At 37.9% G+C, this 13,295-nt stretch overlaps 1 protein-coding gene across 4 annotated transcripts in view; it reads left to right on the top strand.

Annotated features, from left to right (window-relative positions):
- The window catches only part of EPHA7 (EPH receptor A7), a 191,459-nt gene that overhangs the window by 121,930 nt on the left and 56,234 nt on the right, over positions 1–13,295 (top strand). For all 4 annotated transcript variants that reach the window (XM_088472092.1, XM_088472079.1, XM_088472086.1 and 1 more), the window contains exon 6: positions 9,868–9,992. In XM_088472092.1, the coding sequence (XP_088328218.1) occupies positions 9,868–9,992 (125 nt within the window). The remainder of the gene's footprint in view (positions 1–9,867; positions 9,993–13,295) is intronic.

Here is a 13,295-nt window from a genome sequence, read left to right as displayed (position 1 = left end):
TACGTTCCATATTTTACCAAGTGGTTTAAGTGTCGTCTAACACCATAGATAGGATACTGTATGAGCTTCCACCTTCTAATCCACAGGATAATAAACAAGCTGTTGGATCCGAAAAGAGCATCCTATGTGTGGGTGGTTGTAAACCATTTAAAAAGAAACCCACAATTCTGTACTAATACTAGGTAGTTCTGAAAATATTCTAGGAGCCATGTAGCCAATGCAACTAATACAATCATAGCAGGTGCTTAAAGTTCCTAAGAGTAACCTAGTCAACCATTTTGTATGCCCTTTAGCACAGATTTTCTTAATTTTGCTGATTTATTTTTTTTATTTTAAAATGATGTGCAGATCAGAGCAGTTTCTGTTTTGTAATCTGGTTGAATTGATGTGGTTATATACAGTATGCTTTATTTGTGTCTAGTAAGATTGTACAAATGGACCATGAAATTGACCTTTGAAGAGTCATCATATTTATCCACTGCACACAAAAACAAGTGTGAAAGCACTATATTTTTTTTTTTTTTTCATATTATTGTGCGACCATCTTTGGGGTAAATTCAGAATTTTTAAAATGGGGTTTCCAAATGTATATGTATGGAAAATGTCTGTGAAGAGAAACAGGATCTGTCTCAATACTTTCCTGTATATACAGGGGTGTGCAATAAATCAAGTAAAAAATTTGTATCCAAAAAAATATATACATACTGTATATGTATATAAATAAATTATATGTATGTATAGTGTGACTCACCACTCAGTCTGCACACAACTGCATTTGTTCTTTAAACTGCAGGGAATTGGAAGGGAGGTATTCATTCATCCTCTGCTGCTCAGGGAAAAACTGTCAGTAGGGCAAACTAGAGGACATATTGGCTAATTGTAAATGGCAAAATCATTACCATGTTTGTTTTTTTTCAAGCATGTATGATTCAATGAATGGCAGAAAATCCTGAGGACAGTGGTAGGTATATAGAATTTTTGGTGGGTTTGGACTCTGGGCCTGATTCAGCAAGGAACGCACAGATGCAGAAGCACGCAATCGGTCAATGGTTTTGCTCTGTATATGCATCGCAGTGCGCGAACCTTCCAGTGCGATGGAGTAGGCGTACGCAGCGAGTCCGCAGCCCCAGGGACAAGTGATCGACTGGACGTACCATTTGTGGGTGGTGACGGGAGAGTGGTCGGGAAAACGCAGGCGTGCCTATGCTTCTGGATGGCGTTTCAGGGGCGTGCATAATTAAGCCCTTGCGCGGCGGACGCAGCCTGAGGTCTAGTTGCACATAGGAAGTCTCGCTATGTCTGCAGGAGGGTCAGGTCAACCACTTTTGTGCGTATGGGTCCGATGGCTCTCGATGTTACCACTGTCTTGCCAGGTACAGAGGACACAAGTAAAGGGAAGTGGGTGGTATTATGTAGTGCTGGGCGTCTGCTTAGTCTGCTGCGATTGCCGTGCGTATGCATTCATGAGCATATTATCGCAGCTGCCGGGCATGTGTCTGCATCCGTGCGTTCCTTGCTGAATCAGGCCCTCAGTACCTTCAGTGAATGTAATGTAACTGTTTTTACTCAATTTGCCCTATGTGTGCGCATGAACCTTTGTCATATTAACAACATGTTAACTAAGGACCTGATTCATCAAGGAACACAGTTGCTTATACGCACGCAATCGGCCGATTGTTGCTTTCTGCGTATGCATCACAGTGCGCGAACCGGCCTCTGCAGACCCATCGCAGAGTGTTTGACAGGAAGTGCAGTTTGTGGGTGGTGATGGGGGGGTAGTCGGTCGAACACAGGTGTGCCAGTGCATTTCACCGGCGTTGCAGGGGCTTGCATAAATTAGCCACTGCAACACCATACGCAGCCTGAAGCCTCATAGTGTGCACTGAAGTAAGCAATTCCTGTGTAAGGTCTGATCTGCCTTAACTGTGCGTGAGGCTTCGATGGTACTCGATTGTACTGATTTTTTCGCAGTCTTGCTAAACATTACGGATGTGCGTGTAGGTGAAGTGGGCATCCTTATGTAGTGATGCGGCAGCATTGCGATCGCTATGGATTAGCATAATTCGTAGAAAAACTGTGTATGCTATATTGTGATCCGTAGTGAATCAGGCCCTAAGTTCTTAGTTTTTTCTTTGAGATTTTCATTAATTTCACAGAGTTGCATTCAGTCTGCTATTTTATTCTTAATGCTGTTGTACATTTAAAAACGGTGGTGGAGAGATTTTAGCATTTGAAACGGCTAGATACTAATCTAATCTAATTTCCTTTTTTTTTTTTTTAAGTGTTTTTCATTATCTAAAGCACTAGAACAAAGTGACACACTGGTAATTCAATCAGTTAACTGGTGGCTGTATGCTTGACAGCTGTTTGACCGTACAGTAGACTTCCCTTTTATATTGAGTTTCATGCTTGGTGGTTTTCATGTCATACAGAAGTGGTTTGTTAAATAGCAGGATTGATTCCATAACGTATAGACATTACTTTACAGCTTTCTACAATACAAATACGTCTCTGCTATTGAACCAAGTTGATTAGTGGAATGTGATCCTGAAAACGGATAACTAGCAATACCCCATCAGTATAACAGATAGACTTGTTCTCTCTCTATTTAAGAGCACAATATTCATTGACTATACTGCTACAGCTTAACATAATTTTATTAATTTAAGTTTTAGAATTTTCAAGCTAAGCTACTTACTTATAAGACATCCTAGGCTAGAAGTGATAGTCATGTTAGGGACAGTGTTTATTTCTCTATGTACTGTAATTTTTTTTTGATGTTTTTCTAGCTGTGAAATATAACAGGATCCTTTCTCCCATTCTTGAACAATACACACAATACAGGATTGTTAATAAGCAAAGTCAGACTGAGTATAGCCAATAATTATATTTTCTAAAACTTTGGTTTGTGTACACTCCAATGCTGCTTCTCCAATGACAGATGTATCACTTTAGGTTTTGCCTTATTACTAACATAGCATGTTAGACCTAGCTATTTAAACCATCATTTATACTTCCCAGCTGGATGAAAACTGTTAAAACAAAAACTGTTAGCATTTTAAATTCCTTATAAAGGTGATTTCAAACATATTATATATGAGATGTTAAAATGTGTACTGCTCTCAGTTTGTAAATAAACTACTGTTTCAATAAGTGAAACATCTTCTCTCTTTATTTGTTATCAATAAAAATTGTACATTTTACTTTTTACTATAAAAATTTGCCTCACTCTAATATGTACATACTGTCACTACTTAGTACATTAAAATATTTTATTGAACACCTGCTGGCCAGCTAATACCCCTGCATGGACCCATTTAATTCTTAGTAAGGTTTCTTGCCAATGAAGCTTATGGCAGAGCACATGAGCTTAAACGCAAAGGACAAAGTGATAAATGAGCTATTTTCTTCATGAGTTTTATGGAACCCAGCTGTGTTGAAGTACATTGCTTTCTGTAGCCTTAAAGATGCAGTCTCACTTATATTATCTAGCTACTTAGCAAGTTGTTGTGTTCTTCAGAATAGGGCATGCAAGAAATATTGTAAGATAACAATAAAATATTTGTATGCAGCAACTTATAGCAACTATTTAGTGTAATTGTTTAACCATCATTAGATTAAATAAAACAACTTTCTGATTGATTAACATGGATGACTGCACATTTGCTCTGTGTTTTAAATAAGTCACACAGTTTACTAAAAGTAAATTTGGTGCATAGGGTTAGGGCTCTATTTATTAACATTATTTTCACTAAAATAAAGTGAAAAAGGGTGGGGTCGCACGGGGGGGGGTGTATGGTGAGGCGGGCGTTGCATGCGCGGGCACCTTCTCAGTGTATTTTTTGCAAAAATTACAGCTTAAGACTGCGGAGGGGATTCGCAGGGGCAGAGCTTTATCACAAGCTCTGTCAGTGCAAGGGATTTACAATAAATCCCTGTTATATTTCCTAAATTCGCAATGCGAATGTAGGCAAAAATTTTACTACACAATATAGAACTACCACCCAGTTACAATATGAAGTCCAGTGATGCCAAAAAAGCACAACACTTTTCGTAGACCTTGCAGAGACACGCCTTTGATCCTATTTCAATAATGTACTGAGCATTGAGACAACCCCTGATTAAGTTGCATAAGGAAGTGAAATGCGTAGGTGAAGAGGATCTCTGATCCATTATAAGTTTACACAATCGAACTCTGAACCCTCGAATAAGGGTGCAAAAATCTTATACCTAGAGAGTGGAATGTCTGCAACTAACTGTGATGTAATTTGTATTTTAAGAAAATATTTCAAATTGTAGTATTGGTTTACAACCCTATTTTATTATCTACTGATCTTTGGTTATAGCATAATTGGTATTCTTGTTTATTGGGGCAGGTTTGTAACTTCAAGATACTAGATGCCCCCTAGAGCAATTTAATCCTTGCCAGTCACCAGAAAACCTTTAGAATCTACGCTAGGAAATGGAGAATACCAGTTTTATTTTATAGGTGCCTTCTAGTGGTTTGTTTGTGAATATAAATCTTACAGTATATATAAAATTAATTGGTCTGTTTGTCTAAGAATTAAATGGGTCCATGCAGGGGTATTAGCTGGCCAGCAGGTGTTCAATAAAATATTTAATGTACTAAGTAGTGACAGTATGTACATATTAGAGTGAGGCAAATTTTTTTTTGTCTGTCCGGTTATGCAGACACCCCTGTACTGATTGGGATGAAACCAACGAGAGGTGGTCCAGGTGGATCCTGGCCAGGTTTTAGGGGAGCCTGTTCTGGGCCTTCCAAAACTTCACAGAGTGGTAACATTGGATCCCAAAAGACATACTAGGGGGTTCTGAGCTTTACACTGGATGGATGGATTTGGATGAAAACTTCAGAGGGGTGGCAATTGGTCTGGGATGCATAACTTTTATATTTTGCTACTTTCATTTATACACAATAAGGGATGTTATGTGTTGTGTTTTAGACATTTTTATTATTTAGTATTTACAGATGGGTCCTCATACATCTAGCCTCCTTGCATGTTAAACAACCTTTCTAGTCACACCATGCCGTGGCGTGACTCAGTAGCACTAAGCGTCTTTTGTGTGACTTTTTACCTTCAAATGCATCTCTTTCACACAGCGATGTGATTAGATAACACAATCAGCTTCCGCTGATATGCAGCATGGCTATGTTCTGTGAGTGAGTGCGGGTGTATCTGCATGTGAAATGCTACATTATTGTGTCAGCGGCTGTAACACTGTAACGTAGTATTTAGCATGCAGATTCACCCGCAGATGCAAACAGAATATAGGCATGCTGCTTGTGCTATCTTTTTGCATCGCTGTGCGAAGAAGACTCATTTGAAGGTAAAAAGTAGCACAAAAGACGCTCGGCGCTACCAAGTCACATGGAACTCTCGCTTGTAGCGCACGGAGGATAGATGTATGCAGACACATCTGTACATCAAACCAAATGTTTTTTTTTTTTTTTTAGATTACTGTAAAACAAATGATATGCTTCTTTTGTTTATGTATGTATGACGTAAACCTGATGCAGAGCTGGGGTGCTCATGTTTCAGCTATGTACTGTATATAGTACACTATTTTTACACAAGGCTTTTTAGAGTTTAAGTTTTGGATGCATTTATGGGTATCTCGGGATCAACCCATTAGTTTTTAAATATGCTGTGTGATAATGCATAGTCAAATTCTGTTGAAGTGGAAAAATAAATTAACTATATTACACTTCAAAGAAAATAAGGGATCATACTGTGATATAAATGTAGAATTTTACATGTAGACTTTTGTTGAGATTGGCTGGTACACTAAAATGCTTTTTTCTGTTTACTTTAAATATAAGCCCAGTTTATGACAATGCTATTGAGACTTATTGAATTTTGATGTACAGGTACCGTACTTGCCGAACAAAAGAAGGTGAGACATGGGGATGCATCACACCTATTTCTGCTTTCCCTGGAACTGTTTCTGCTGTTTCAAAAACTGCTACATCTATGAGAATGCAATAGGACAAGAATTTAAATTAAACATGCAATGGCTTGTGTGTAGCTTATGACCTGGAGTCAAGTGGTGTCCCTGGGTAAATGCATTGATTTTGAGAGATGAGCAATGGCACAAACAAGAAAAAAATGAGATGAAATGAATTCCAAGGTGTGCAGTTGCAAGCAATATGTTTAAATGATATCTAGCCCCAATGTACTTTTTCAGTATAAGAGAATATGTGCCCAAACAATTTATTTGCATTTTGCTGGCACTACTTATGCTATTAAATTATTCTAAATACTTTGCTAACATGCAGATGTGATTTTTCTGTTCATAACACTTGCACATGGGCATTACTACTGTACCTTTGGTGCAAGCTGTTATCTGGGCCAGAGCTGAGGGGGGCCCATCTTCCTTGTCAAAGTTACATGTGTTACATACATTTTTCTCCACTGGGTGATACATAATGGCCCTTACAAACTTTTGGTATGGGGACTTCAAATAGGATATAGTTGCCATCCTGGCGGCTGGGATGTCGGCAGAATACCAGCACAGGAATCCCGACAGCAGTTGGAATTCCGTCTCCATAATCCAGTTTTCTGGCATCCCGATGGTACGTATTTGGGTTAGATACTAGGGGGAAGTTTAGGGTTAGGCTGCGGGTGGGGGGGGGTTTAAGGTTAGGCTGCGGAGAGGAGGGTTAGGGTTAGGCTGCCAGAGGGAGGGTTAGTGTACCGGAGGGGTGGGTTAGGGTTACACTACGTACGATCGGGATTCTTACTGACTGTATGCCACTGCCAGCATCCCATACCCCACCCCTTCAAATACCTAGTTACGCCCCTGCCCTTACATATTGTAAAAATCAAAAATTAAGATAAGTAAAGGTCTATCTCAGCAATTTATTCTTTCTTTAGTAATACTCAACAATAATGGTTTATGCTGATTGGAAAGTTCCAATAAGCACTAGGCAAAGAGGACTTCTGCTTAGAGGTTGCAAGAATTGTTAGGAGGCAATGAGGAAATGTAGCTCACAACCGTTTTACTGAGGATGGAAAACATTTTTATATTCTGCTGTCACATGAACAATGAAACTACAGTGTGTTCTGTGTAACTGAAGGTTTGCTATTGGATGGTGCAGTAAATGGGGTGTCAAGGGTGCCTGTCTACAGTCTCCAATTATGTAAATATGACTCTGTAAATAAAGATTAAAGGGAATCTAAACATATACAGGTGTATATCCTCTTTGTACTTGTCCTAAGTAAATATTAATGAATACGAAAAAATTGTTTTTTATAGTATGGAATAGTTCTTTACCTGGGTCATACCTGCCTAATCTTCCAAAATGTACATATGGCTTTCCAATTTTGAGGAGCTCTCCCCACTCTTGAGATAGTAGACAGACTTTCAGATCTGCCCACTTTCCCAGAAAGGGGAGCAATCCGGGGAGTCAAAGATACAGTTTGTGGTGAATCTCCCTCCACCCCTGCTGCACAGTACTGCAAATAGCACCTCCCACCTGGTTTTCCCCCTCTGGAATATCACAGAGAATGGAGATAAAATGTTGACAAATATGATTTAGATTTTATTACATGTTGAGTCTACTATATCCAAATAGTCTGAAATACGGAATATTATGAAATTCTAAACATTTTTAGCATGCCTGAGAGAGTGCAACCACATTTTGATAGTTCAATGTATACAAACTTTCTTTAAGGGACAAAATTATTACAAATAAAGGATTTGTGTATAAGGTGTATAAGAAACATAAATTAATTTCATGTATGCACACAAACTTTGTTTGAGCCACAAAATTATTGAAAGTATTGTATCAAATGACCTGCAGGCTGTGTGTGTATAAGGTGTATATAACACATAAATGCATTGTGTGTGTATATTTGGGTCCCATTCCAAAGATATTTCATTATGATATGCAAATATTCCAAAATGCATAATATTCTGATATCCAAATACCCCTGGTCCCAAGCATTTTGGATAAGGGAGACTCAACATGCATTATGCTAGTATGACTTGCATAGCTTGCCTTTAAACCCTTTTCCCTTATTTCCTCCGATAATTCCAAAGCTGTAATTTTAATTGTATTAAAGTATATTAATCCTAACACAATGAGATATCTTAGGGTGGATTTGTGACATAATTGGGGTGTGTTTTGACATCACTGGGTGTGTAATAGTTCAGGGAAAGTCAAAAAGGTTGTAGTCACAACCCCTTGCATTTGCTCATATCCAGCACAATGAGATAACTGTGTAGCCTATGTGTGTAGTACCTTGTGCTAGTCAAAAATATGCAAAGAACATTTTTCACATGTTCAAAAAAGAGCCTTTTATTATCTTGGTAATTGTAGTCTGGTTTTAGAACACTTTAATACATTTTGTGTATGTTTAATTTTGGAAGCCGAACAGTAGCAAACATGTTTATGTGAAGTGATCATCTTCTAAGCCAGATTATGTCATGGTACCTGAGGCAAGATACTGGTTCGGGCCTTCTTTTCCCCAACCCACCCTATACATTTGTTAAAAAATCGTTTAGAGGAAAAAAAAGATACAAAAACAGGTTTGAGTGATCTGAGGCCCGTCATGATCATTGGGTTTGATTTGTGTCGCCTCAGGGGCATATCTGTAATGGGTGAAGGGTGTGCAGTGCACACGTGTCCTTGGGTCTAGGAGGGCCCACACTACATTCCCTGCACTCATATATAGTTATACTTACCAATCTGCAGTTTCCAGAGTGCTGCAAAAATCACAAGGAAAATGGTGGCAGCCATTTTACCGGAGACCATGCACACTAGATTCTGGCATTAAGCCAGAATCTACAGCGCTGCCATAGAGGAGGGGGTCCAGATGGAGGCTGCTCAAGGAGCCCCCTCCTCTCTTAAAACTGCACTGTGTTGCCTAATAGATAATCTTGCTCTGGTCTTCTCTATCTAGGTTTGCCTTTGTTTAATCTCTTTTACATATTGTCCTGTGAAACATTTTTTTTTACCTCATATGAACATACAGAATAGATGCTTTGTATTAGCTCAACAAACACCTGTGGCAAAGCACAACTGTAACTGTTGCTTTGAGGCCGAGAACCATGGGAGATATTTTAAGGACTGCCAGTTGCCAAGCGATTGACATATAATGTTATTCAGAAACGTGTTTTATTGATTGTTGTTTTAATATAAATGTGATATGAATGTCAGACTAACGTGGGGAGTGAGAATACATGATGTACAATATCTGTATAAAGAACTTTAATCGACGTATAACAAATGATTAATGAAGCAAACGTACTTTGTCAGCTTGTTACATGTTAACAAAAGTGTGGTTTACAATGAGTGTCAGTAATTGAATTTTACGATTGCTGTCAGTTTGCTCTTTTCATTAGGTGAAGAAATGTACAGTATGTGTTCTTGTGAATAAATGGCGTTATTACTTGATCATTGTCATGCTTCAATAGAATCAAGGCTCAAGATAGCAATAGAAGGTTTCTTTTGTTGCTTTGTTGTTTTCATCTATAATAAATATTTGGTCTGTCAATGAATCACAAGAGATTAATCTGAAAGCCTACGATTTTTGTCTTAATTAGAATTCATTTGCTTAATTATCAGTATAATCCTGACAATTCCTATTTGCACTAACTCCAGCAATGTTGTTTTCTGCTGTTTGCACTTTAATTTACAATTCCATTATAGTTTATGAGCATAATAAACCCTTGGTTGAATATTCATTACTATCTGAATTTTATTGTACTTTATGAAAAAGGTGTTTTATTTTAGTGTAATTAAATAATTAAAGTCACAGTGTGAGAGACTGATCAAATGTGATGTTTTATTTGATATATTCTAGAAAATGTACTTATTTTTCTAATCTTGCCTTGCTTCAGCTCCGTCTCAAGTAAGTGGGGTAATGAAGGAGAGAGTGTTACAGCGCGTTGTCGATCTATCCTGGCAGGAACCTGAGCATCCCAATGGAGTCATCACAGAATATGAAATCAAGTATTATGAGAAAGTAAGAGCCGTTGGCACACAGAATTGCAAATGTTTTTTTTTTTTTTAATTTATATTTGAATCATAAAAACAAAACTTCAGTTTTAGTAAATGACTAGTACATTCTCTATGTCACTGCTTTGTGCTTTTTTCCTTATTTATCTTGTATTCTAAAATAAATGCAATGCTAGGAACAGTGATTTCCTTGTCACATGTGCAGGGAGCGCACAATCTGGCGTACATACAGCATGATCCATACGATATATGGTTCTGTTCCACATTGGAACTATATATATCCTGTAGTATATACCCAGCTTTACTCTCTCCACTTCATCTCTCTCCAAGGTTTGATGCATCTCCCCCTGTGTTTTAAAAATGACATTTTTATTGTATTGGTTAGTACTTTATCTCTCTCCACTTTATCGCTCCCCAAGATTTGCTAAATTCTCCTTAGTTCAACGGTTCCATTTGTGATCACTATGTTCTGTTCATTTTATCTAGGAGACCAGATTGAAAATCAATATATCAAAGTGCATGCTGAAGGAGCTTACTAACATTTTCCTGCGCATCGGACCTCTGTCAGAAGACAATTGCTCCTGCTATTCCTTTTCTAACAAAATAATAATAATGTGTAGTACTGCCTATTGTCAGAAAGAATTCCTAAATAATAGCACAAACCATGGTCAGAAATCTGCCTGATTACTAGGAGAAACAGCAGGAATGTATTGTTTTTTTTTGTTTGTTTAGGTTTTTTCTTCACTAATATGTTTCTTAGCTTTGTAGCTGTCATGGAGCCCAGAGGAGATCTTGTTATAGAGAAAGTCCTAATGTAATATAATGGGGTCATGCATCTCAACAGTTCAAATAGCCAAAGGAGACTTTAAGACTGACCCACATTTTGTTTGCATATGTAATGACATCTGCACACTCCTTGTCAGACATTGAAATACAAAGTAGCGCACAGCACAGTTTAATATATTCACCTACTGTAAATCCTAACACCACAACCCTATGAAAATAGAATAAAATTAAGGTAAATACTATAGAACCGGGATATTTGTTGCTCTAAATTTCAAGACCATTTGATATACATGGCAGTATGTATGGCTGTTATTGAAAAGCACAGAATTTATTCTGACTTCCTTGTGATTTGGCAGTTTGCATTACTAAATGTTTGTAATATTTAATGAATGCTGTTCATTTAACAAAATTTTCAAACACAATTGAATTCAATTTCCACACTATTCCGCTCTAGTAAACTATATATAGGTTGTATGTTATTGTTAGAGTGTTTTTTTCCGGTGTCTGCGCCACCTCCACTCCTCTCTGAGGGTCTCATAGTTACACATAATCTTCTCTTCATCCATAGTGATGGTTATAATTAATTATAGGAATATGACACAATATTTTCCTCTTTAATCTATTTTCTCTGTCTGATATTGCTACATCTGTGACCCCCTACATTACTTTATTAATCTTCCATACAGTCTTTTTACTTTTTCCGTCCTTTACCATAAAACACCCAGACAGAGAGTTGCCATTGTTATGTTATGCATAACAACCAAAGCTCCATGTGAGCCAAACATGCAAGCTATTACCGGGCCAATGCCAACCAAATATCCCTTGACAAATCTATCATGTCCCCTGCATATCTTACCCATAATGTATCATTGCATATTAATTAAACCTTGAAATCATACTCAGTTATCTATACACCATATGCATGATATAAAAAGTATTTTACTCCATAAATGAGAATTGCAAGATAATAGATGGTTTACATATGAATAATGCAAAGGATAATATAGTATGCAGTACAGTACATAACCTCAGAAGTGATTTTCTAACTTTAATCCCAGTAATGAATTAACCCTATGCAGTTGCTAAATAAACTTCAGTGCAGATTCGATTAATCTTTCACTAGTATATAACCTTGGTGTTCATGCAAATATATGTATATATGTTTATATGTATGTGTGTATGTAAGGAAACTGTATGCATGTGTTATATATATTTTGCTATCCTCTGTGTACGTGTGTATAAGAATGTGTTATAAGAAAGCACATGGCTGGAAGTATGTGAGAAGTGTACATGCGTGTGTGTAGAGGTGATATAAGAAATACTATAATTAAGGGTAAATTGTTCCCCCTGCACATCCGGCGAGACTACTAGTCTAAAGATAAATTGTGGAAGGCAATCTGTCAGAGAAAACAATTGTGTGTATGGATGTGATTATGTGAAAATACATGTGTGAGTATAGAGAGAGAGTGTGCTATGTGTTAGAGCCTCATGGCATGGTAGCCAGGAGGTCGTCCTTGTGTCTTTGTGTTGTATGTGGGGTGAAACCGCATGGCAAGGCCTGATAGCCTGTGAGCATGTAGCTGAGACAAAGTGAGAGAGAGAGGATTTAAGATTCATTGTCTTATCTAGTGTGAGTGTTAGCTCTTATAGATAGGCAGGAAAGGAAAGTTTAGGCAATAGAGTTATTATAGAAGACAAGTTATTATAGAGGACAGAGTACCTTGAATAGTCAGAGGAGTCCAGTGAGCCAGGTGTGTGTCTGTGTCTTGGATGGGAATGGCAGAGGGAGAGAGCTGTTTTTGGCTGCTTCAATTTATATACCTCCTCCCATCATGCATTGCACCAGCTCAAACCCTGACACCTCCACATTGTCTGTAACAAGAGACTCTGCTAGGTGGTATATCCTGTTGTAGCTCCTATTACAACCATGTCTGTTCCTTTGTTTAAGCTTTGAGCTATTTAAAATCTAAGTATTCTGGCCCTTGCATGATGGCACTGAGATAAGTTAATATTGGAGCTCTTTCACAGTTATTACATTAAATCAGAAACAGGAGCATTTAGTTTTAGTCAAAACGTTGAACTGTCCCTGCAAGGAGAATCTAACAGAACGAACTTTGTCATTATTTTTTGAACAAAACATAAGCCAACATGAAGAAGCCATGTGTGGAAAAGTGCTTCCATATCAATAAAGAATCTGTGGCAACCAGTGTCAATCATGTGCACTATTATTTGACCATTCGGTAGTGCTATTCAGAACCTTTGGCTGCTCAGTTTTGAGAATTCAGGTGTTCTCTGGAAAGATGTGCAATCAGGAGCGCGTTTATAATGAGTGCAGGGTGTGCAGTCCTGCACCCATCCTTTTTTTCTTTTTTCATACTTACCTTTCCGAAGTCCCACTGAGTAGCGCTACAAAAATTGCTGAAAAAATGCCGCCACGGACATTTTCCCAGCATTTTGCGCATGTGCGGTAAGAAATCACAAGGAAAATGGTTGCAGCACCATTTTCTTGATGACTTACACATAC

This window comes from Taudactylus pleione, unplaced genomic scaffold, assembly GCF_031769625.1.
Source record: "Taudactylus pleione unplaced genomic scaffold, aTauple2 ptg000015l, whole genome shotgun sequence".
Lineage (NCBI taxonomy): Eukaryota > Metazoa > Chordata > Amphibia > Anura > Myobatrachidae > Taudactylus > Taudactylus pleione.
Note: the sequence above shows the minus strand (reverse complement) of the source record. Positions and strands in the feature narration are given on the sequence as shown.